The sequence below is a fragment of the Molothrus ater genome, chromosome 7 (genome assembly GCF_012460135.2).
Source record: "Molothrus ater isolate BHLD 08-10-18 breed brown headed cowbird chromosome 7, BPBGC_Mater_1.1, whole genome shotgun sequence".
NCBI classification, from domain to species: Eukaryota; Metazoa; Chordata; class Aves; order Passeriformes; family Icteridae; genus Molothrus; species Molothrus ater.
This window is the reverse complement of record NC_050484.2, coordinates 38,047,871-38,068,882: the sequence shown is the minus strand read 5'-3', so window position 1 is coordinate 38,068,882 and position 21,012 is coordinate 38,047,871. Positions and strand designations below refer to the sequence as shown.

The 21,012-nt window shown below is 44.5% G+C and overlaps 1 protein-coding gene across 4 annotated transcripts in view; it reads right to left on the bottom strand.

The window, feature by feature from the left end:
* The window catches only part of TANC1 (tetratricopeptide repeat, ankyrin repeat and coiled-coil containing 1), a 60,303-nt gene extending 42,593 nt beyond the window's left edge, over positions 1–17,710 (bottom strand). For 3 of the 4 annotated variants that reach the window (XM_036386737.2, XM_036386738.2, XM_036386739.2), the window contains exons 1-2: positions 17,620–17,710; positions 3,362–3,436 (exon numbers count right to left, since the gene is read on the bottom strand). In XM_036386737.2, the coding sequence (XP_036242630.1) occupies positions 3,362–3,422 (61 nt within the window). In that variant the 5' untranslated portion in view covers positions 3,423–3,436; positions 17,620–17,710. Of the gene's footprint in view, positions 1–3,361; positions 3,480–17,619 lie in introns of those variants that run through there. The other variant, XM_036386736.2, reaches the window with a different exon arrangement.
* Between the last annotated feature and the right edge of the window lie 3,302 nt (positions 17,711–21,012).

Here is a 21,012-nt window from a genome sequence, read left to right as displayed (position 1 = left end):
GCTGCTTGAGGTATCATTTTTCCAAAAGTGACATTCCCACGTGACAGCCTTCCATCTGATCAAGGCAGAAGTTATTTCTACAAAGACATTCCACCACTCTTCAGCAGAGCACCTGTCTCTCTCAAAGTTTCAATACTAGTTCTTGAAACCCTGCTTTTCAAGATAACACTGAATTTAAGAATCTATTAAAACCTGCAATCAACATTCCCAGCAGCTAGATTTCCAAAATGTTACGCACAGCTTCAGCTCTTAAGCCCTTATGTCAGGGCAAATGAGAAATTCCAGTATTAAAATCCATACAAGCTACTGTTAAAAGAGTTAGGGTTGTTTCTTTTTGTCCTTTAACCCTTTTACACTTTTTAATATTACAGCTGTGCCTGCCTTCAATCCAGGAAAAAGCACCACCATTCCTACTCACACAAGTTCCACAAGCCTACCAGCTGTAAAACCCATAAAATAGAGTTAACACACAAACAGGAAGTTCTATTCAGTAAAACAGGAATCATCCCACTAAGATCTAAATCATGCAGACTTCCAGGCGTTCCTTTCATGCAACCCATGGGACAACTGGGGTTACTTCAGTTTAAGAATAAGCTGCTGCAGTTTAGCCTAAATCCCTTTCAATTTGACTCCAAATGGTCACACGTGGTCAAGGCGCAGCTGCAGCTCATCACTCTGGTGTCCCTCCTACGCCGGCTGGGCTGCCCACCATGACCCATGGAGATTCTACTGCCTTCTAGCTCCTCAGTATCACTCTGAAACCAGGAATACGCTGAAAAAAGACCATGCAGTCTTCCCAGCTGTGTTCAGGGTGGCCCTACTGAGATGCGCTGTCTCCTTCCTCCCACATTTGGAAGCTCTGAAAAACCTGAAAAATTTCTCAAAACTTCATAAGCAAAAACTCAAGCCCATGTGCCCACAGAGCTGAGAGAAGCATCTAAATTTACTACTGCATTCCTCTCTCCAACAGCAGTCTGAAGAATGGCCATGGCCACGTTAACAGTCTTATCTCTCTAGTCAGCTCCCATTGCTGGGGTGCATTTCTACTCTCTACAGAGAGCAGGAAATTTTAAGCTGTTGCTGCTATTCCATATCCAAAGGGCCATGAAGTGGGAAAAATCTACAATCAAAAAAACCCTCCAGTTTCTCCCTGTTTTCAGTTTAAAGACCAGGGAGATGAGTGAGCAAAAATAAGCTCTACTAAGATCAATGTTCTTTTCCTTGCTTCACATCTTTTCTAAAAGTGGAGAAATGTCTTGCAGCTGAAGAATTGGAATGTCCTTTGGAACAACAGAGAAAGCTAATAAACTGGACATAACTTTACAGAAAGTCCTGGTCTAAGAATTAAATGCACACAACAGAACAGAATTAAACGCACACATGTCTCTTCAGACTTTTCATATCATCTAAATACAAAAAACCCAGAAATCTCTGAAATCCAATGTATCAATCATTTACTTCCTTTTAAAAAGCTGCTCCTGAACTCCTCCTTGCTCTAGCTCTCACCAGTTAGGCACTATTCACCAATTTTTCCCAATACTTGGTTTCCATAACATCTAATTAATATGTGAAGCTCTAGAGCTCTGCTTAAAAAACAACAAAAAACCCCAAACAAATAAACAAACCCACCAAACCAAAAATTAAACCAAAAACCTTCCCACACTTTAACTCTTCCCTTGCTGCTCAGAAATACAGCAGCATTGTATTTGCAAAAGCAGAGAAAAATCTTCTTTTGCACACATTACTACAGACAGATGTCTGCAGAGAGATACTAAAATAAAAAGCCATGCTTTCTGACCCACAGGAAAAGGGTTTTTCCAAGCTTCAGATTTTAATCAAAGCCTGGTCAGAGCTCTATTCTGAACAGCCCGATTTTCCTTTTGAGCCAAAACCAACTTCCATCTAGTACTTTAACAAAAAATGTACCAGTGAAAGCCTCACCACAGGAATCTTTAGCCCACTCTGTTTAAACAACCCCAGCTGGTAACTTCAAGTCAGCAGCACACACAGAATTAACAGAATGCCTTTCGTGTTGCTCTGTGATAATTTCTGTGCATCTCTGATCTAGTGTCAGTGTTTTTTCTAATCAGCATAGCTCCCATCATTCAGTCATTTAGAAAGGAACTGGGGCAGAGTGAAAACTTCACAAGATCACAGAAATTTCCTGAAGAACAACACATTACCTGCCAGATGAACTCAGAACCAGATTTTGCAAAAGAACAGTGAAAATACTCTCCCCTTGTAGGACTCAGTGTAACTGCATAGTTTTAGAAGCTGCAATGCAAGACATGTATGTAACTTGCTTTCTGAGAAAACAGGATTGTGTTGTTTTAAAGGTTCCAATAAACAAGGACGTGGCACCTTTATTATGCTCTTTTCTTTATACATATAAGAAGTATTCAGATTTATTTGTATTTTACTCTGGGGGTAAGAAGCTAATGTTGCCAAAGACCATAAATTTACTCTAATGGATAATTTAGGATCAAACTCATCAGAAAATCAGAAATGTTAGTCTACATTAATAGTCTGAAGTTAAAAATGTAACTCTGAAAAACAGGTCACTCTCACTCAGGTCCATGAGCTCTCCAGCCACTGCAGCAAAGACCTCAGCATGCCTGGCACAGAGCAGGCATGTTCGTATCAGTCACCAACACCTGCACAGCTACAGCTACTGCTCCTCCTCAACAAGCATCCCTGGGCCTCCCCTGCCCTTGAACATGGCAATGAGAGCTCTTAGTTACCCTTCTTCCTGGAAGGTAGTGCAGGTAAGTAGTGGCCTACTAAATTTATGGTTAGTATTAAAACAGGTTTTATTTTAAGTAAGATTTGTTGATAATGATTACTTTTACCTTCAAAAAAATATCTGTAGTTAAAGCAAAAACTAGAACATAATAGAAACCTGATAACCAGCTTAATAACTTCTCACTAATTCAATAATTATTTTTTTCCAAAAGACATATATAATAAAAATTCTATTGCCCATAATACATAAGCAGTGTTGAGGTTTTTTGTAACGTAAGGCATAAGCATTTTAGAGTGCATTTCTGTGGTCAGCAGGCCTGGCCCCAGGCCGTGTAGGAGCTGGCAGCACAGCACACACAGCCTGCTCTCAGTACTTCTAGGGCAACAACCACAACCAACTGCTGTCCCCCGTGCTGCCCGCTGGAGATGCAGCAATAATTGCACTGGAGCCGCCTTGCAGGCAGGTCCAGAGCTGCAGCTCCTGCTCCACAGGCAGCAGCTGGGCAGGGGGACAGGGAGCTGCCCCCGGGACGGGCACTGCTGCACCACAGGATGGACAGTCCTGGGTTTGCAGTGCTCAACTCACCCGGGCTATAAAACATCACAATAATAGTCATACCTGGGTCTTTCTTGGTCCCTTTGCCACCCTCTCGGCTCTTTTTTAGAACGGCCTTTAGCATTTTAAATGTTGCTCCTAGAGAATAACAGAGAGAAACAAAAATAAATGCAATGTCCATTCACACAAGTCAAAACAAAAAACAGGATCAATACAAATAAAACAGTGAAGTAATTACGCGAAACCTTTTGGTAGTCACAGTTATTTCTTACAGCATCACTTGGTTAAGCAAAGTAGTGATGCACAAGAAATGTTTCAATACTTTAACTAAGCAACTAAGAGTTTGCTGTCTTCTGGTACAGAAAAGTACTGCGGCATTCTCCACGTTCCACATCCCATTGCAGTTACAGGGCTAAACCTGAGTAAGTTGCTCTAAGATACTCCAGCAAAATAAACTAAAATCAAGCTCTAACTCCTGACCAGAGTTCAGCCGCCTGACTGGCAGCAACGGGAGCAGCCTGGTGTCACCTGGGAATGCCAACTGTACAGCAGGGATACCAGCAGGACATGGGACACCCTCCACCTGTGCCCACACAGCACCCGGGGAACTGAGGAACAAACTCCTGCATCCCCACAAGGCTTTCTGCCTGCCACACGGCACACTAACAGTCAGCCTCAAGTGAGCACAGGTTGGCTGCAGGCGACTGCAGATTTCAGAGAAGTATGAAGTAAAAGAAAAATGTATTTGGGCTGATAAACCTGAAAGACAGTTCTTTCACAGAAGCAACCAGTTACAAAGCAAGGAAAACAGAATGGAAGGAATTATGAAGATCACTTCTTTCCCTAAAAGCTTTCTGGGAGCATCTGACAATTGTAATTTCATTTGTTTTCTCTACTGAAAAATTCAAAAAGTACCTCATTTAAGAAAACTGTCAGTACGGAACATGCAACAAGAAGGGGGGAAAAAAGTAATCTGACTATGCTGTCTTATGTAACAGACTGCTATGAATACCACAGGAAATCAACAGGAAAAGTAAAACTCTTCCATCCAAAAACTATGGATTCCTCAGAAAGTTCTCTTTATTTGATGAAATAAAGCAGAGAAAGAGAAATCAGTACAACAGAATTGTTCAGCTCCCATGAATAACCTGAAGCACATGCAGCTAACAGTACCCAGAGGACTGGAAGGTTTCCAGGCCTGGCTCATACTCCACAGGCAGCTCCCGACAGCGTCGCACGGGCGCCAGCCAGGCACGCCCCGGGCTGGTCCCCAGGCAGGCAGGGGCTGTGCTGGGGTGGCACTGCCTGGGGCCGCCCATGGGCGCCCGCGCGCCGACACCGCTGTCCTGCGTGCTGCCGGGGCCACCGGGCTCTGCAACGCCTCCGGCTGCTTCCCAAAGCAGGCAAACTACCCAGCCCTCTCCAGTTCAGCATCAAGAAAACTGAAAAAGCTCGCAAACACAGCCCCAAAACTGGATCATCTACCCGAAAAACGAAATACACTGAAAGGAAGTAATTTATGATTCCTTATTGGATACAAAGCAAAATAAATTTATCAAATTAAGCATACAAAAACCATCCACCATGTTAGAAAGCTTGCATTATGCAATGGTAGGACCTGAAGGTGCTAATGAATTTCAGAATCTAAGAAAGGTACTTTACATACATAGCTAGAATAGAGTGGTAAGGGGGAGAAGAAAAAAAGGAAGACCTGAAAAGTCACATATTATATTTAACTTTCTTATTTTGCAAATACAAGTGTGAATTTTCTATTAACCAGGACAGACAGGCTTCATATAGAACTGCAACTCTACAGTATATGTCATTCCTATTCCTAGAATATAGATAAGGGCTAATGAGAGACCAAATAAAAGGAATCAAGGACAATTCCATCCTAGATTTTCTCTTTTTGGAATTGAGGCCAATTTCCCTACTGTGCGAAGAGTTCTTCACTGATCTGTTCTAACACAGAACACGACTGGCATGCAAGACGGTTGCTTATTCAGACCACAATCAGTGCAGATATGAAAAGTGCCTACTACCTGGAAATAAAGTCCACTTCCTTCCTTTTCCCCTACAAAATGAAATGCAAAAATAAAGATAAGTACTTCCACAGCAACTCACCTTTTGCTATGTGAGTTATGCACACAGAGAGAGCTAACCCTAGGGGCTGCAACAGCAAAGCAATAGCAATGCTCTTTGCTTGCAAGCTGAAGGGTATAAAAATAAACTGTCTTCTGAAGCAATGCTAAAACCACCACCTTGGGTCCAGTACAACATCATTCGCATTCCAGAGCGTGCAGGTGAACGCTGAGGGAATGAACCAACTACTACAGCTTAGAAAGACTTCAGACAGTGTTATCAAAAAATAAAAAAAACCAAAGCCAAAAGATATACCGAAGTTATTTGCACCTACTGTGATGCTTACTGACATACATGCAAGAGCATTTCAGCTTCAGGTAACATATTTGTTCATACCCATAGTTCACACCTCAGTAACACCAATTAAAGTGAACAGCAAGAGTGTGCATTTATAATTTCTCATCCCTTGAATCAGGCACAAGATACTAGATCTTGTTCTGTTTTAAAGATAACTGTATTAATGGGATATTTTACAGTAATGCTGGCACGTTGTCCTTCTAAGCACAGTGCACTTTCTCTCCTTCTCACAACTAAGCTTAAGTAGAAAAACTCCCTGACTCAGACATCAGGAACCCTTTCAGCTACTGCAATTGCTTCACTTTGGTAAACAACTCCAGTTCATGATTTCTTAATTCCAATTTTTAATTCTGCCATGAAACCACTTGTTTGGTGTTTGCTGCGGTTTTTTTAAAGATTTAGAAACCATCATTCCCATTTTAAAATGGGTATTAGATGTGGACTTGTTATCCCAGAGCATTAATAATAACAATGTCTCAACAGAACTCTTCTGCTTGTTGAATCGAAGACCCTGTCAGCTGCTGACAAAGGTGGACTCCAGCTCACACCAAGAGCATTTTCAAATGGATGCTGTCCTCCCACCAGTTCAACTTCAGATGCAGAGGACATTGCATTCCATACATGCTTCCTGCTCAGAGCATGGAGGGAAAGGGCAGAAAGTCCCTTGATTCAAGAATTTATAATGATCAGCTTCTTCTGAACAACTCCAAAGCATCGTCAGCTTTATAAAACAGAAATCTTAGGTCATGGAAAGAGTCAGGAGCACAGGCACACGCAACAGTTCATGTCTCATCTTTGTAAATTAAATACTTCATTACCTGAGGAATTCCCTCTGAAAAGCAGAGATGGAAAAATCTCCCCACATTTTCACTCAGCCTGCAAGTCTCTCCTTAAAACTCAGCAACTTCCTTGCAAGGGAGTGTTTTCCATGTAAAACTCCTGCTGAAGACACCAACATCAGGAACAAGATGATTCACAGCTCTTGTTGCACCTCCCTCACCTTTTGGAGAGGGTTATTTTCAAAGATCTACCCACAGGAGTTCATCACTACTGCAGAGGTCAAATAAACCAAGCCCACATGGCAGGTACGCACCTGAGCTAATGCCCATGGACTCCTGACATTTACACTTCTTACATTTACACTCCTTACATTACTACCCACAGCTGTGTTCAAGCTTCCAGATTTAGATCCTGAAAACCAGTGAGCATTTATTTGCCAGGAAATCCAGGGTAGAACATCTTAGTCTACTGTCTGCACGGAAGTACTTAAGTATTTGCCACCTTTCAGTGTGGGATTTATGAAACACATACTTCAAATAATCGGCATTTTTAAAGTGTATTTTGCATTTTTGAATCCCAAAATCCTAAGCTTCAAAAGAAAACTTCATTTAGTCAGAACTGCTTTCACTGCCTACAAATACATTCAGAGTGTCATTCTATGTGTCACACAGAAAAGTTCCAACACTTCCCTTTTCTGGCAAATTCAAAGTCCTTTAGCTGAACTGCAGATTTCAAACAAGAGGAATATACAGCAAAAAAACAATACTTAAAGGAGCAAGGTATTACTGATCCAACAAATCAAGTAAGTAAAAAAATCCTTCAAAATTACTACATTTTGTAATAAACAGAGGGCATATCCCCAGATATGCGACTACTAATTCATGAATGAACAGACATTTGAAGAGAATAGTGTTTTTACTTTTAAGACACAATTTCCAGTGAGATATATTTGTGTTAAGATGATTCAAATGCATGAACGAAAATGATAAAGCATACACTGGAGAGGTCTGTCCCTGACCCTTTGTCCCTACAGCCAAGTAAAAAGTGGCATATATAATGTTTCCAATGCACTGTATTTAGCCAGACCACTAAAGTTAAATAGTTATTATTGAAATATTTTTATACAATACCCTAAACAATTTACCCTTTGTAGGCATTTCTCATGCAGAAAGATCAATCTAAGTACAAACCAGATACAGATACAAAACTGACAAGCCATAGTACATTTGCATCATTGGCTCTTCACTCAATCTTCTAATCATTATTAAACTTACCAGTGAGATACTCCACATTTCCTCCCTCTCATCTGACCCAGGGAAAGCTATGCAGCAGTTTAAAAGGAAACTGCAAAACAACAGCAAGGTTTCCAGTTTGTCATTCACTTCTGAAGTGGAATTACGCCCTGAAGCACTATTAAAATACAGTAAGAGGTGAAAGATGAGGAAGCGTGAGAAAAACCTCATTATCATGTTAGCTGTTAGAATGTGCTTCTGCAGTAGCTTTTTTCCCACCAGTCTAGATCCAGATTTAATTTCTCAGATGCCAGAGATGTAACTATTATGCCCTGCAATCACCTAGTTTTCTGCTATGTTACTCTTTTACCAAATTGCTGATTATTCTGGCCGGTATCGCCAAGGGCTGCCAACACACAGGGGAAAAGCTGGTTGCTTCACTTGACTGCTGTCCAAAAATCTTGGGCAGGTGCCAGACGCTGCAAAAACTACTTTTTATCATCTTTTCAGAGATTACTGCTCCTCACTACTTGTGAATACCCTGAAGCACTGAAGAAACTGATCTTCACTGAAGCAGATGGAGAGCACTCACAAGCCAGAACCGTTCACTCCGAAGGTCACAAGCCCCTGTCTGAACCAACCCGAAGGATTCAGCAATCAACACAACCTGAAAATCTTACCTGTTCACAGCTTTTCTGACCACAGCAGAGGTGTTTAGACTTTTTGTTCCCATTCTGCTGAGACCCTCCAGAGAAAATGCCAAGACCACAGCTATCTAGCTTTTTCTACAGTCTTCCCTTTCTTCAGTTATGACTTACAAAACAAAATTAAAACTAACTAATCCAAACAAAATCCCAAACAAGGTCAGTATTATGTCCAGAATACAAAAGAGGTGACTTTTTTTCATCATCACAGCTACTTTGCAGGTTTTCAAATAATCTAGTATGCCTGAGAATTTTATTTTTTTTTAAGAAACATTACACTAATGAGAGCTGTATTTCCTTGAATGCTAACCCCTGCAGAGCTCAAATTAGGGACAAGAACATGGAATACCCAGAACATCCCAGAGTTCACTCAAGAAAATTAAAAGCTTGTCTACACAAGGGGGAAAGTGCTTCACATTTACACCCTCCCCCATCCTGCAATAACTCCCTGGTGTAGACAAGATCCTACATGCTTTTACCAAAAATATTAAATACTCGGCAAGCCTGTATTTATTAAAATTTTGCAGTTGTCCTGTTGTTTTCAGTAATTAAACAGCCAAGCACCACTATAGTTTCTAACTCAGATGCCAGAAAGCATTCCTTCCACAGGAAAGTGTCCAAACCAAATAAATTTAAATCCTCACAACCAGAATTTGACTACTAGTGAAACACAGACTTTTACACTTAAAAAAAAAGTAATTATTCATTAAAATCTTAAGTCTGTGTAAATATTTACAAGTTTGCCAAGACAGTGCATACTGCCTCACCTTAACCTGCTCCCGAGACACCTACAAGCCCACTGTACATCACATGAGTAGAGTTCACTGATATACCAAGAGAAGCAATGCAAGGCAATGCCGACAAGAACTCACTCAGGTCAAAATCCTACCAACAGAAGAAATACTGCAAAGAAACAAAATTCAGGTTTTCTCCTGGGGAAGGCTGAGAATTGAAGAAAGGAGGCTCAAGCAAGGCTCACTGAGAAGAAAAGCACCTGTTTTTCCTATTAGCAGAGATGATGAAAACAGGTAGACAATAAACTTTTTCTACCAGATTGTGGGACAGTGTGAGATTCCCCAAATGCTAGTGAGGCAGATGCCTGGGACATGCAAAAGGAGCCTTCTGGAGAAGCCCAGATCCCCAGTGAGACCCAAGGCAGTTCTGGTGACACACAGAGTGCAAGAGCCTTGGGGGATCCTTCTGCACGGGCATGGAGGAGCAAAAAGAGAAACAAGTCCTCCCTGACAAACCATTCAGCATTTTCTTCCGGTGCAGACTTTTACCAAGCTTTGAACTCCAGCAGAAAAAAAAAAAATTAATGTCACTTTTGTTCTTCTTTCCTTATTGTCTTAAAAGGACAAAGTGTAACACTTTTGGTCAGGGAAAAGACCCAACATTAATTAGGTCTTTTTTTCCCCTCAGACTTTCAAACTATGCCCAATACCTCAAAATGAGTATAAAACACTTTATAAGCTGCTGGTGACATACCACAGTGGCACAAAGAATGGCTTAGACAGAGAATAAATAAACAAAAACATACACACCAGCTCTGTATTGCTAGTTTTGAATATACCAGCATCACTGAACTCTGAAACGGCACAACAGTTTCAACAATGTTCCTATACTCCATTCTACCTTTGCCAAGTATAGTTTATCTGAGAGTAAAGCAAAGTCTTCCCTTTATGTCTTGTCCCCTATCTTTTCAAAGGAATTCTTGCATGAACATAAACATTCTATATCAGTAGTTAGGGAGCGCTGAAAATTTTATCCTATCATGCCTATGCTTTGTGGCAGAAATATTCCTCTTCAAACTTTCAATTGCTGGAAAATTTTGTAGAAAAATCCAGGAACTCAGTCCTTACTAACACAAAAAAAAAATCCCTTTGCAACCTCAGTGGCATTTAGCCCAGTGTAAAACAGACCTTGAACCATATTAACTAAATAATCAACTGAACTCAAAGGCATTTCTGGACAAAACCAGTCTCCCTAAAACCCACACTGAGAATATTTTGTGTTTTGTCATTCTTGCTCAAAAGCAACAACAAAAAAATCCCAAGTAACGAAAAGCCCCACACAACACAGGAAAAGATAAAAACCCACACACAGCACAGAAAAAGAATCAAACCTAAGCCTCTACCAACTTCCACCTTATTTAAATTCCAAAAAGCAAAGGTCATATTGTGCTTCTATTTACTCTTACTTGGATATTGTTCAAATACTTAATTGTTAAAGCATGGTCAGAAATATAGATCCTAAGGAAGGGACACCTGCTGAGACAGAAATGGATTAGTTTAATTGTAAATGACTGAAAAGAGAAAAGCACAGTCTTTAGACTACACAAATTCTAGCATTTTTCTAGATAACACAAAGCTGAAGGAGATAAAATCCGAACTGTCTTTTCAGCAATTAAACACCTCTGCTGTTTTAAGAGGGATAGCTTTGTATTTAACTTAAAACTACCAGTTTTTGACAAGTTAAAAGACATATTTACTACTTAAGGTAGCGAAGTTCCACCAGAATCTGAGACAACATTTAAAGATGTAAAACCACTGTGACCTACCCAAAGGTCCACAGGCCTGACTCCATCGTGGAGCTGCAGAGTTCACATTTACACACAAACACACACATCAAAAACCTCCTGTCAGGGCGTTTCCTGTGCACTAACAAGCTCCAGCTTCTCTCCTGCTGGAGCTAAATTTAGCCATGACTAAGATTGAGTCTTAAAAAAATAAAAAAGAAAGCAAAAACCTCCAAACAATAAACCAAAAAAACCCCACTAGCAAACACAAACAACACAAAACAACAACCTACACCATATACACAACTGCAGTGTAGTGCAGCAAACATTTTACAGAACCCTTTGGTCTTAAAGCAGTTAATTATCAAATATATGAAATACGCAGCAAACAAGCAGCAGCCCTTCACCCTACACACATCTGAAAATGCACTTCAAGGGCTCCAAAGCACAGGTGACAGCAGCTGCCACTGCTCAGCAGGTGTATGTGACAGCTAGTGACATCCACAGGGCAGGCAGAGGCTCCACCACGGCCAAGGGTGCCGGGCCATCAGAATGAGAGCACTCACCGCAGCCTGCATCAGGCCAAAAAGGTTTCCTACAAAGTCTTCAGGCTTTGCTGCAAACATTGTAATTCTTGAGTATTGTAATTACAGACTTATTGGAGCTAGATGGGGCACAGGCTGGCAGAAAGGTAAGAAATAACTCAGGGACAAGGAGCTTCAGCACTCAGGCTCCTGCCTGCAGCCACGCTCGCCCATGGCCACACTCCACTGCCCCCTGTGCCTATGGCTTGCAATGACCAACCCTCAGGATCCCACACTGCCCCGTGCCCCGTGTGCCTATGGCTTGTCCTGAGCCACCCTCAGGATCCCACACTCCACTGCCCCGTGTGCCTATGGCTTGCACTGAGCCACCCTCAGGATCCCACACTCCACTGCCCCGTGTGCCTATGGCTTGTCCTGAGCCACCCTCAGGATCCCACACTGCCCCGTGCCCCGTGTGCCTATGGCTTGTCCTCACCAACCCTCAGGATCCCACACTGCCCCGTGCCCCGTGTGCCTATGGCTTGTCCTGAGCCACCCTCAGGATCCCACACGCCACTGCCCTGTGTGCCTATGGCTTGCACTGAGCCACCCTCAGGATCCCACACGCCACTGCCCTGTGTGCCTATGGCTTGCACTGAGCCACCCTCAGGATCCCACACTGCCCCGTGCGCCTATGGCTTGTCCTCACCAACCCTCAGGATCCCACACTGCCCCGTGCCCCGTGTGCCTATGGCTTGTCCTGAGCCACCCTCAGGATCCCACACTGCCCCGTGCCCCGTGTGCCTATGGCTTGTCCTGAGCCATCCTCAGGATCCCACACTGCCCCGTGCCCCGTGTGCCTATGGCTTGTCCTCACCAATCCTCAGGATCCCACACTGCCCCGTGCCCCGTGTGCCTATGGCTTGTCCTGAGCCACCCTCAGGATCCCACACTGCCCCGTGCCCTGTGTGCCTATGGCTTGCACTGACCAACCCTCAGGATCCCACACTGCCCCGTGTGCCTATGGCTTGTCCTCACCAACCCTCAGGATCCCACACTGCCCCGTGCCCCGTGTGCCTATGGCTTGTCCTGAGCCACCCTCAGGATCCCACACTGCCCCGTGCCCTGTGTGCCTATGGCTTGTCCTGAGCCACCCTCAGGATCCCACACTGCCCCGTGCCCCGTGTGCCTATGGCTTGTCCTGAGCCACCCTCAGGATCCCACACTGCCCCGTGCTCTGTGTGCCTATGGCTTGTCCTCACCAACCCTCAGGATCCCACACTGCCCCGTGCCCCGTGTGCCTATGGCTTGCAATGACCAACCCTCAGGATCCCACACTGCCCCGTGCCCCGTGTGCCTATGGCTTGTCCTGAGCCACCCTCAGGATCCCACACTGCCCCGTGCTCTGTGTGCCTATGGCTTGTCCTGAGCCACCCTCAGGATCCCACACTGCCCCGTGCCCCGTGTGCCTATGGCTTGTCCTCACCAATCCTCAGGATCCCACACTGCCCCGTGCTCTGTGTGCCTATGGCTTGTCCTCACCAACCCTCAGGATCCCACACTGCCCCGTGCCCCGTGTGCCTATGGCCTGTCCTGAGCCACCCTCAGGATCCCACACTGCCCCGTGCCCCGTGTGCCTATGGCTTGTCCTGAGCCACCCTCAGGATCCCACACTCCACTGCCCCGTGTGCCTATGGCTTGTCCTGAGCCACCCTCAGGATCCCACACTGCCCCGTGCCCCGTGTGCCTATGGCTTGTCCTGAGCCATCCTCAGGATCCCCCCAGGGCCCTGACAGCTGTGACACCTCTGTGTCAGGCGGGCCATGCGCCACTGTCACCTGGCACCCCCCCTACATTCTGACAGAGCTAAGCCACCAGGCATCTTTTCTTAAAAATAAAAGGTGATAAATTCCATTAACACTTGCATCACTAATCGGCGGGAATTCTGCTGTAGAGTGAGATGAGATTGCGAACAATGCTACTGTAGGCTGTGGTGGTTTTTTCTCTTTTAAGACCACCCTCTATTACAGAACTCTAAAACATAGAGGAAATCTGCATTTAATGATAATCTACAAGTTCCAACTTGCATCACCATGAATTAAGGGCAGCTGATATAAACCAGTCTGATATTCAAAATATATATCTGTAACTTTGTATATATTTTATATATTGCACATATTCATTATGTAGTTACAATATTTAAGATCACTAGAACTTTAAGCTGCATATAGTTTTCCAATTTCATACACACCCAGATACAGCTGAATTCTCTAATGCACATGAGGAAGAACTAGATGACTTCAAGACCAGCTGCACTGACAAAATTATTTCGGCCATTTAGACTGCAAAAGTGCCTGAGAAGTGCTTCACAAAGAGTGCCTCACCGAGTCAGTCACCTCACAAACACTGCAAACCATAACCCTGCACCTGTTGACATAGAGTGTTTACAGGAAAAGGTCAGACAGGCGTAATTCAGTGAGCATTGACACCAACTTCCACGGCATCCAGACTGTAAAGGCAGCTTTTGACTTGACCAGACACTTAAATTTCAGTAAGGGCCGTGGCAGAACTCGCCGCTGCCATCACTGCACATACCTTCTGCAGCCCAGCAAGAATCCCAGGCTGAGGTGTTACACCAGCCACGAGGCTGACAGCAAAGTGTTCTGCGCCAGCACCCAAGGACCCAAGACACCACCGGGACACCTCACATCTGTCCAGCTGGCCGATCTGCATAGCCGGTCACTCCAAAAGCCAGAGGAGCTTCTGCTTTCAAACTGGCACCCTCATTAGAAATTAGTATTCCAGATCGAGAGGAGAAAATATGTGAAATATTAAATTGATGACACCACCTCAGGAAGCAAAGCCCATGTGCCAGCAACACTTCCAATCAGTGCAGAAATACCTCTCACAGGCACAGCTGCCTGGCCCTTTGTTCCCACACTCTAATGAACATCCCTCAGGCACAGGAGTACCTCCATACTTTACAAGGAGGCCAAGCACTGAAGCTAAGATATTGCAAAATCGAATATTCTAGTAACAAAGTACCTTTACAGATTAGGCTTATGGCTTAGCAAGTCTCCTCTTGGTGAGAGGGAGAGCAAAAACAAAATTCCAGAAACACAGCAAGAGAAACAGGACTTTCAGAAGTTAAAGTAATTCCATGAACACGAACTAGAATGCATATACTTCAAGAAGCAGGAGTGACGATGATGGATGAAAAAAGCCTACACAGTGATGTATCACCTACACAGCACAAAAATCTGAAATCACTACACTAGATAAACCTCTCAAGGTTTATGAAGCTGGAAGACAGGGAGGGGGAGCAAGAGGACATTTTAGCTATGAAAGGAGACCAAAAGCACCCTGTTTGACTGAAGCACAAACCAAGTGAAATAGAAACTGTGCTCCAGTTCAGACTCTCCTACACTCCAGTGAGCAGGAGATGGACACCACAGGAGACTCCAAAATATCTGTGGAGGGCCCAAACACAGCATAGAGATCATCCCCTGAGCTCTACAGTTTTATACTTAGATAAATAATCTAGTCAATTAAGCATGCTGAAATACCTCTACAGAACTTCTCAAGTACAATGAATACAGAAGGATTAATTCAGTCATGCTAAACAATGAATTTTAAAAGGAAAGGATAGTAGGAGACAGCAGAGCAAACAGACATATTAACATTAGACCACACAATAGATATTCTGCATTAATGAGCAACTGATCCCTTTATTTACTTCCCTTCAGGATAAGATCAGAGAGGTTAAGGCTTCACAAAAACAAACTTATTAAAAAAAAAAAAAAAGATGCACTTATCAAACTAAACTTAAACATAAAACTAAATGCAGTGAGGATCACGTAATGTTCCAGAGGTTGCTTCTGGGGTTTCTTCAGTTTGGTGTTACGCTATGCCTTCAATACTCAGAGGTCAGTTTTCTAACAGTGGTGCTTCCTATACACAAACATATTGTTAAGAAGTAAGACCTTACACATTTGTTAGGTCATATGCTGAGATCTGAGATTTTTTTTTCCATTGCCGCAGCTTTGTGATAAAAAAACTCTCCAACCTCCACATCAAGTCTTGGGAGCTGAAAGCAACAAAAAGACTTGAACTAACCCAGTTTTCTCAGACTTTCCCACACATAAAACCTAAAGCTGACCTTTATCTATTTTTCCAGAAAACATGAAGATCTAACTCCTGAAAGAGCCTGAAATACCACTTTTTAGTCAAAACAGCATCCCTACATATAAACCTTAATTTTAAAACAATGGCTATAAATTACAATTTACAGATACTTATGGATGTCATTACAAATAACTAACAGATCAGGCTGATATTCTTACATGCACAGGAGTTTGAAAACTTGCTAAACAATCTTTCACCTTCAAAGAAAGGTTTAATCTTGATAAGAGGAAGAAGTTCAGCTAAAGAAAAACAAACACCTCTGCTAAGACTGCTCAGCTGCCATCCAACATATAATTCAGATCACAAAGTTGCCATGGCATCAACTTCAGGACTGTGGTCATACACACAAAATGTCTTTTTTCCTACATACTCTTATGGGAAGCTGAGCAACTCTGGCCATGAAGCAAATATGTTCTGGCTCTAAAGCAGATATAATTCATCACCATTTGGACATTCCAATGGTGAGCTACACTGAGAAAGCAAGGCGACCAGAACTTCAGAGCATCCACATAAACGAAGCACTGAACGCACTACCCGAACAGTGGCAAAAAGAAGCAGTACTTATGTTTACCTTGCTCACTGGCACTATTTAATAATATATTCCCATTTTTCACTTAAACAGCACTTATACAGCAGATCAGAACAAGTGGGAAAGGTTCATTTTTGGCCACTGTATAATAACAGCGGAAGGAAATTTTCTAGGATCTAAGGCATCACACTTATTTCCCAAATTCCCTGGTATTTTCAATTTTTAAGTATCAGGCTATTTTTAAGCAACAGCTATCAAAAATACGAGGTAACATAGGACTTCTGCATATACTGAATAATCCTGCAAAACTCTGAAGTAGGCTGGATGAGTAAAACATTTAAAATACTCCAGACCAGCGAACAAACCTCTTGCCAACTGTTTTTACACCCAGCAGTCACAGAAGCCCAAAGTAAACCTCCCACATCCTCAGCTGTTAGCTTTCCAAATGGTGCAAAAGCAGCGGCTTCGTCAGAACCCGCCATGTAAGGCAGAGCAGGCGAGCGCCACTGCCACCCGCGGGGCTACAGAGCAGGGACCACGGGCCGGGGACACATCCGCATCACACCCAGGCGCATCCGAACCTCCTTCCATCCCCCGGGGTCCAACCCCACACGAAGATATCTCCAGACACATTCTATTTTTGAAAACAGTAATTCAGGACCCAGTCCCCTATCTAACAAATATGCGTTATGAGGCTATGGCAAACAAATACTGAGAAATCAGAAAGCTTTAAGAAAGTCTGCTTTAAAATACACTGTTACTATGCACTATCAGTAACTCACGTATTAAAAACTAATCAACTTATTGTTGGAACACTGATGACTTCTAGGGCAGGCCCTTCTGCCCCAGCCGTCAAAAGAAGGTCGCTGCCCACAGACACGCACGTGTCCCATCCCATCCCATCCCATCCCATCCCCGCGCACGGCCGAACCCGCAGCCCGGCTCTGCCCGGGCCGTTGTGCCTCTTCTCAGGGGCTCTTCCTCGCCTTCCAATACCGAAACCAAACAGAAACACCACCAAGAAAGCAAGTTTAGAAGAAAGCAGCTTTTTTCCCCCCCGCCCAGATCTTTACTGGTAAAGGAACGAAAACCGCCCCAGTCACCGAAACGTGACAGTGCGGGCCGGAGAGGCGGAAATCCCGGCCGGGCCCCGCCCGGGCAGCGCCTCCCCCGGCCCGTGCCGGCCCCGGCCACCCCGGGCCACTCACGAGCGGTGGGCCACCCCCGCCGGCCCCGGGCCGCGCCCCTGCGCGCCCTGCCCCCGGCCCGTGCCTGCCCGACATGCCCGCACACGCTCCTCCGCCAGAAAGTTTCACCGGCGGCTCCGCGCCCGCCGACCCCGCGCGGCCCCCGGCCCGGCCGGGCGCGGGGCGAAGAAGGGAAGGAGAGGAAGAGGCAGGGAGGTCTCACCCAGCGGCGGGCCCGGCCCCTCGCCTCGGGCTCCGCGCGCGGCCCAGCCCGGGCTGCTCCGGGCTCCTCCGGGCTGGGCAGGCGCGGCGGCGGGATGAGCTCACGGGAGGGGCGGCGGCAGCGCCCGCCCCCCGCGGGACGGGCCGGGGCGGAGCGGGGCCGGGCTGGAGCGCTGGGTGAGGCGCAGCGAGGCAGTGCCCGCTCGGCCGGGCCGCCCTGCCGCGGGCTGCGGCGCTGCTCCACAAACGCCGACCGCGCAGCCCCGCAGAGCCGTGCCCGGGCCCGCGGACCGTGCGCTGCTCGGAGCGCCCCACCACCCGTGCGCTCCGCCCGGCTGAGCTCTGCTCCTGGGAACCCACTGGCACAGCTCGGGGCTATGGCTCCTGCCCCGAGCCCCGCACCGGAGGCCATCCACTCCCACCCAAAGCAGCCTTCCATCAGAAACACGAAGGTAATCGCATCGGAGCTTATAAAGGCTGCACACGGCAAAAGACGAGTGGAATATAAATAATTTAAATAATAACGGCAGCTCTGGAACAGATTGCACAGAGAGGTTGTGGAGTCTCCCTCCACAGGTGCTTGTATTCAAGAACCGTCTGGACACAATCCTGTGCCATGTGCTCTGGGATGACGCTGACTGATCAGGGAGGCTGGACCAGATAAGCCACTGTGGTCGCTTTCAAACTGACCCATTCCGTGATTCTGTTAAGATCTCTGACTGTTCCAAGTTACTTTCTGAACGGGACCACACAAGGCGTTTCTGACAGCCAGATTTGAAATGGCAGGTGTAGGAGGAACAAGGAGTGTGACCCTGCCCACAACACAGAAAAAGACAAACTGCGTCCTGGAAAGCAACACCTTCAAAAGGGTATGGGGCTGCCATGGCAAAACCACATGACATCAGTGCTGCTGTTCCAAAAGCAGCCAGTGTGTTCTTTACCTGTACAAATGAGCGATCCCAAGCACGTGTAGAGATGGCATTACCTCTGAACAGCATTCCCAATCTATCCATCCATATTTTCCAAGATACTGAAGAATGAGAGACTGCAGAAGAAATCCACAAAACTGATCTGAAGGCTGAAGATGATGCCGGGCAGCAAGAGTGTTAAAATATTTAGCTCCTCAAAAAGACATTTCAGATGGTAGCTGATGAGAAAAAACCTGAGGTAGTGGTAATTTTACTGTGGGGCACCCACGGTAACCCCAATAAGCTGTAGCAAAGTAGCCACCAAAGAGCATTATCTCTGGCTGAGAATGTCACACGTAGAGAGATAACTGTCTTACATCAGTGGCGTTAGCACTGAAGTGCCTGGTGGTATTAACTATGTTAAGTATAACACAGGTTTCGCAGTGGTGATCTGCATGCCGTTGTTCTGAGCACATCAATCAAAAATGCCAACAGAAACATTCAGCTCACATGTTTTTCTCTCCCAGCCTGAAGCTGCTTGCTTCTTCCACCCCAAGCGTCCAATGTTGTAGCTATTCCCTGCATAGAGGCCAAAGTGCATAGCTTTGCTACACACAACCTCTACAATTTCATATAATTAAATACAAAAATAAATCCTCCTCACACCAGAAAGGAAAATGTAGGGGCAATCCAAAATACATTTACAAATTAATAAGGATTTGCTGTTTTCTGTGCAAACTCTAATTGATTTTCATATTTAATTCATCATGACAAAGCAAGTCTGAATTTAACCGCAAAATTACAGTGCCAGAATATTCTAGAACATTTTCTACACTATGCAAGCATTTCACAAGATGTCTTCCAATGTGTCTGTAAGGGGCACAAAGACAATCCATGTATGTGTTCAGAAAGAAGTGACAGGCCGATACACAAGCAGCACATTCTCTGCAGAACATTGGCCATAACTGCCTTGTTTGGTGTCAGAAGAGCAGAAGAACTGGAGACAAAGCCCTCAGGGTGACAAGAGCAACAGCAATAAGTGACATTACTCTTCTTTCACTGTCACTTCAGCAACTTGGTAGCTGAAGATTGGTTCCAGAACAAGGGGAGGATGCTGCATGCACCTCAGCCAGCAGCAAGTGTACGGTGTCTTTTCCCCAGTGGAGAATCCGCTTAATCACATACTCTTCCCTACATTTTGCCAGTGTGATGAGGCCTATATCTGGAAATAAAGGAATTTTCCTTCTAAGAGGAAATGTCAAAAGTTTGGGCAGCATTTTATGATTTTGTCTTTGTGTCTGAAATCTGAGACAAGAAACTGAGGTATGACTCCACTGTTGTTGGATCTATTCCTCAGCAGGTCCAGCACTAGCACTCTCTTCCTCTAGATATGAACCCAAAAGTTTTGAAATAGTACTTACAGTCAATTGGATTTAGGTCCTTCTTCACAGGAAAGCTCACAATGGATTCTAGTGCTTCCCAACTTGTCTCAGGAGAGCAAATGCTTTTGATATCAGGAATGTAAAGATTTTTGCTCCCATCAGTAGCTTCCTTCTGGGAAGTATTTAGCTCACAGCTGTTCTACTTTAACTGTTCTGCCTTGTGCTCCTTCCACTCATTTGTTCAGACGATTTATCCATTCTTAGCCACTGAAATTCTTCAGCACATAATTCCATGGTAATTTCTTCTTTCTTCTTCTCACAAAGGTTATGGCTCTCCTCAGTCTCGCACTTATCACGCAAGCTTCTAGTAGTTTTTTTATTTTAGGAAAACAGGAATCAGATCACACTGAAATAGAATGGCAGCAGTGTTCATTGTATTAACATATATGCTGGGAGCTAGAGAAATTCAAAATCAGACTTTTCCTCTTTTTCAGCTCCGCTTCAGTGTTGTTTATGTTAGTTCGTGCTTCTCATCTTAACCTACTATTCCCAATTCTTGGTTTTGGAAGGTGTTTTCAGGGAAGGTAGTTTGTAAATTTCAGAGGTTTCCATTCAATGTAGATGCTTTTATCCCAGCAGATTCATTCTCATGCAACATAATAATTTGGTATTAAATCCTTAATTTACTGATTTTAAGGTAGTAGATTGTCATGATTTTAAACCCATCTGGAGATGAAACATCACGCAGCTGCTCCCTCAACCCACTTTCTTCACCCCCACCCCAGTGGAATGTGGAGGAGAATCAAAGTAAAACTTGCATATTGAGATAATAACAGTTTAATAATTGAAAATAAAGTAAAATACAGTAATAATGGTAAATAATAAAAAGGGAAAAAAACAAGTGATGCACAATGGAATTGCTCACCATTGGCTGAATAATGCCAGACCCCCCCCCTGCTTCCCAAATTTAGATAGGCCCTTCTGGGTACCCCCCCCAGTTCATAGACTGGGAATGAAATTCTATGGTATGGAATATCCCTTTGGTCAGCTTTGGTTACCTGTCCCAGCTCTGCTCCCAGTTTCCTTTGTGAACTTCCTCACTGG